At 65.1% G+C, this 2,500-nt stretch overlaps 1 protein-coding gene across 1 annotated transcript in view; it reads right to left on the minus strand.

Moving 5' to 3' along the window:
- Window positions 1-591: 591 nt before the first annotated feature.
- Window positions 592-2,500, minus strand: part of LDBPK_030670 (hypothetical protein, conserved) — a gene marked incomplete at both ends in the record, with an annotated part of 6,630 nt that continues 4,721 nt past the window's right edge. The window contains one exon of the mRNA XM_003857984.1: window positions 592-2,500. This exon is cut by the window's right edge and continues 4,721 nt beyond it. Within this exon, the coding sequence (XP_003858032.1) occupies window positions 592-2,500 (1,909 nt within the window).

Genomic DNA, 2,500 nt, shown 5'->3' on the forward strand with positions numbered 1-2,500 from the left:
TTTTGGGCCGGGGTGGGGGTGCGGTGGGGGCTTGGAATGTGGGGCGTGCGTCGCCGCCGTGCCGCTCTCGCCCTCTCCCTTCCTCCCTGCGCGCGGGGTCGCTTCGCCGGCGGCGCGCGCGGCCCGCACGATTCCGGGGGTTGCAGGTGACCGGCGGCGGTGGGGACGAGTGTGCTGCCGATGGACGCGCGTGTGTCTCTGTGCGCGTCCATCGGCTGCCTGGCTCCAGGGCTTGGGTGATTAGTAGCGCGACTCAGGGCGGGATCACTCGTGCGTCACACACGCACCGACATATCGTTAGAAAGCATGTTTTACTAATAAGGAGCTGGCCAAGTCGCGACCAGGACCGGGGCCCTGCGCCGCCCCATCCACAACGGCGTTAAAAACACCCAAGATAAGACTTCACCGACGACGACGCATAACAACGGTGGAGGAGGAGCGCGGCAGACAGGGAGCATTCACATCGGCAGGCGAATGAGCATAGGCGGAGTTCGGTCGAACCGACGAGCAAGCAGCTCACGTGTTGGCCCATCAGCCTCACAGCACCATCGCCTTCCACCACACACACCAAAAGACGCCGTACTACTACTACTACTTCTTTGCGCGTCGCATCTCGGCGATGCGGGCCATCCACTGCACCATCGCCAGCTCCTTGTCAATGTGCGGCCGCAGCTCGTGCAGCTGGCTGGCAAAGTCCATCACGCCTAGCGTGCCCGCGTAGAATTTGAGGTCCTCCTCGGCGACGTTCTCGCCACGCTCGCGCTCGGGGTAGAGGGCGCTCAGCACCTGCAGCGGCGTGTACTTGTCGTCTCGCGTCAGCCCCGATATGTTCGACAGCAGCCGCTCCGTCTGGTTCAGCACGGCGTAGCTCTCGGACTGGCTCAGGCCGTTCAGTTCCTCGAGCAGGGTGAAGCGGAAGTTCGAGCGGACCGAGTCGATCTGCGCCTTGCAGCGCACAAAGTCGGTGATGCAGGCGTTGATCAGCACCTGCGCCCCATCGTGGCGGCAGCCGTCCGTCAGGTCCAGCACTGGCAGCATGCGGCGGTCGCAGAAGAGGCCGCGGCGCAGCGTCGTGACGAGGTCCTCGCTGTGCACGAAGTGGTCGCCGCAGCCGCTGATGGCCACAAAGGGGTCACGGGCGGCGTACGGCTCGGCCGTCTCCTTCAACTTCGCCATCAGCGGCATGTCCGACGTGCCGCCGAAGATGCAGTGTTTCTTCTTCGTCTTGGCGCACATGTACGGCAGCCGCGTGTCCGCCGGCTCCTTTAGCGTGCTGGCGAGGTACGTATAGAAGGCGGAGATCATGCGGAACACGGACACGTAGCTGAACGGCTTCGTCGCCGGCGAGCAGACGTCCAGCGGCGCCAGCACGACGCGGTGCTGCTTCGCCACGCGGCGGCCGGACCACAGCTCGATCACGGCTGGGTCGCTCAGCGCAGAGCGGTGGAGCTCCAGCGGCACCCCGCACACCTTGTTTACGGAAAAGAGGTACGCGAGGAGCTCCGCCTTGGCCTCTTGCACGACCGCGTCGTCGGACGGCGCCAGATAGCGGAAGCGGCGCGCCAGGCGTGCCTTGGCGAACACCTTGCGCGTGATCATGGAGATGAACGCGAAGCCCTCGGCGCCGACCTGCGCGTTGCGGAACACGTACATGGCGTCCACGAGCAGGGAACCGAGCGAGGAGGGCCGGTCCTTGAAGTGCAACCCCTCGCGGTGCAGGAAGCCGAGCAGCATCTGCGCGAACTCGACCGTGAAGGGCTCCATGTTGCCATCCTCCATCGCCGCCCGCCCGGCGAAGAAGAGGGGGTTGACATATAGGCGCTCCGCCATACCCAGCGCGCGCCGGCTCCACTCCTCCGCCCATTTGAGATCGCGGTGGCGGGCGTAGTCGTAGAGCTGCATCAGGCGCAGCTGCGTTATCGGGTCCACCTGCACGTTGCCCTTGATCACAGTCATGCTGCTCGTCATGAGGCGCGTAATCTTCTTCATGCTGACGCTGAGGAAGATGAGGTGTCCAAGGTAGTCGAGCCCACGGCGACCGGCGCGGCCCATCATCTGGCGGAACTGCGTCGTGTTGAGCAGCACGTGGTCGCCGGCGAGAACGACGGAGCGGCACGGGCTGTGCACACCCAGGGCGAGCGTCTCTGTGGCGCAGATGACGCCGCAGTGACGACCGCGGAAGAGGATCTCCATCATGCGACGCAGCTTACCCTTCACACCGGCGTGGTGGATGCCAACGCCGCGCTGGATGGCGCGGGCGCAGAGCGTGTCACCGCGCTTGATGCACTCCTCCACCGCTTCCTTCACCACAATCGGGTCGACCGTGCAGTACTGCCCAATGAACGTGAACTCCGGCAGCACATCCGGCACCACGTAATCCTCGTCGTCGTTCATGTTGTTGTCCACGTCGCGGTCCGCCCGGTCCACCTCACCGCCGTCGTCCGTCGTCAGCTTCTTTTGCTTCAGCGTCGACTCGCGCTGCCTGCGCGCCGCCTCGGCC

This window comes from Leishmania donovani, chromosome 3 (assembly GCF_000227135.1).
Source record: "Leishmania donovani BPK282A1 complete genome, chromosome 3".
Lineage (NCBI taxonomy): Eukaryota > Euglenozoa > Kinetoplastea > Trypanosomatida > Trypanosomatidae > Leishmania > Leishmania donovani.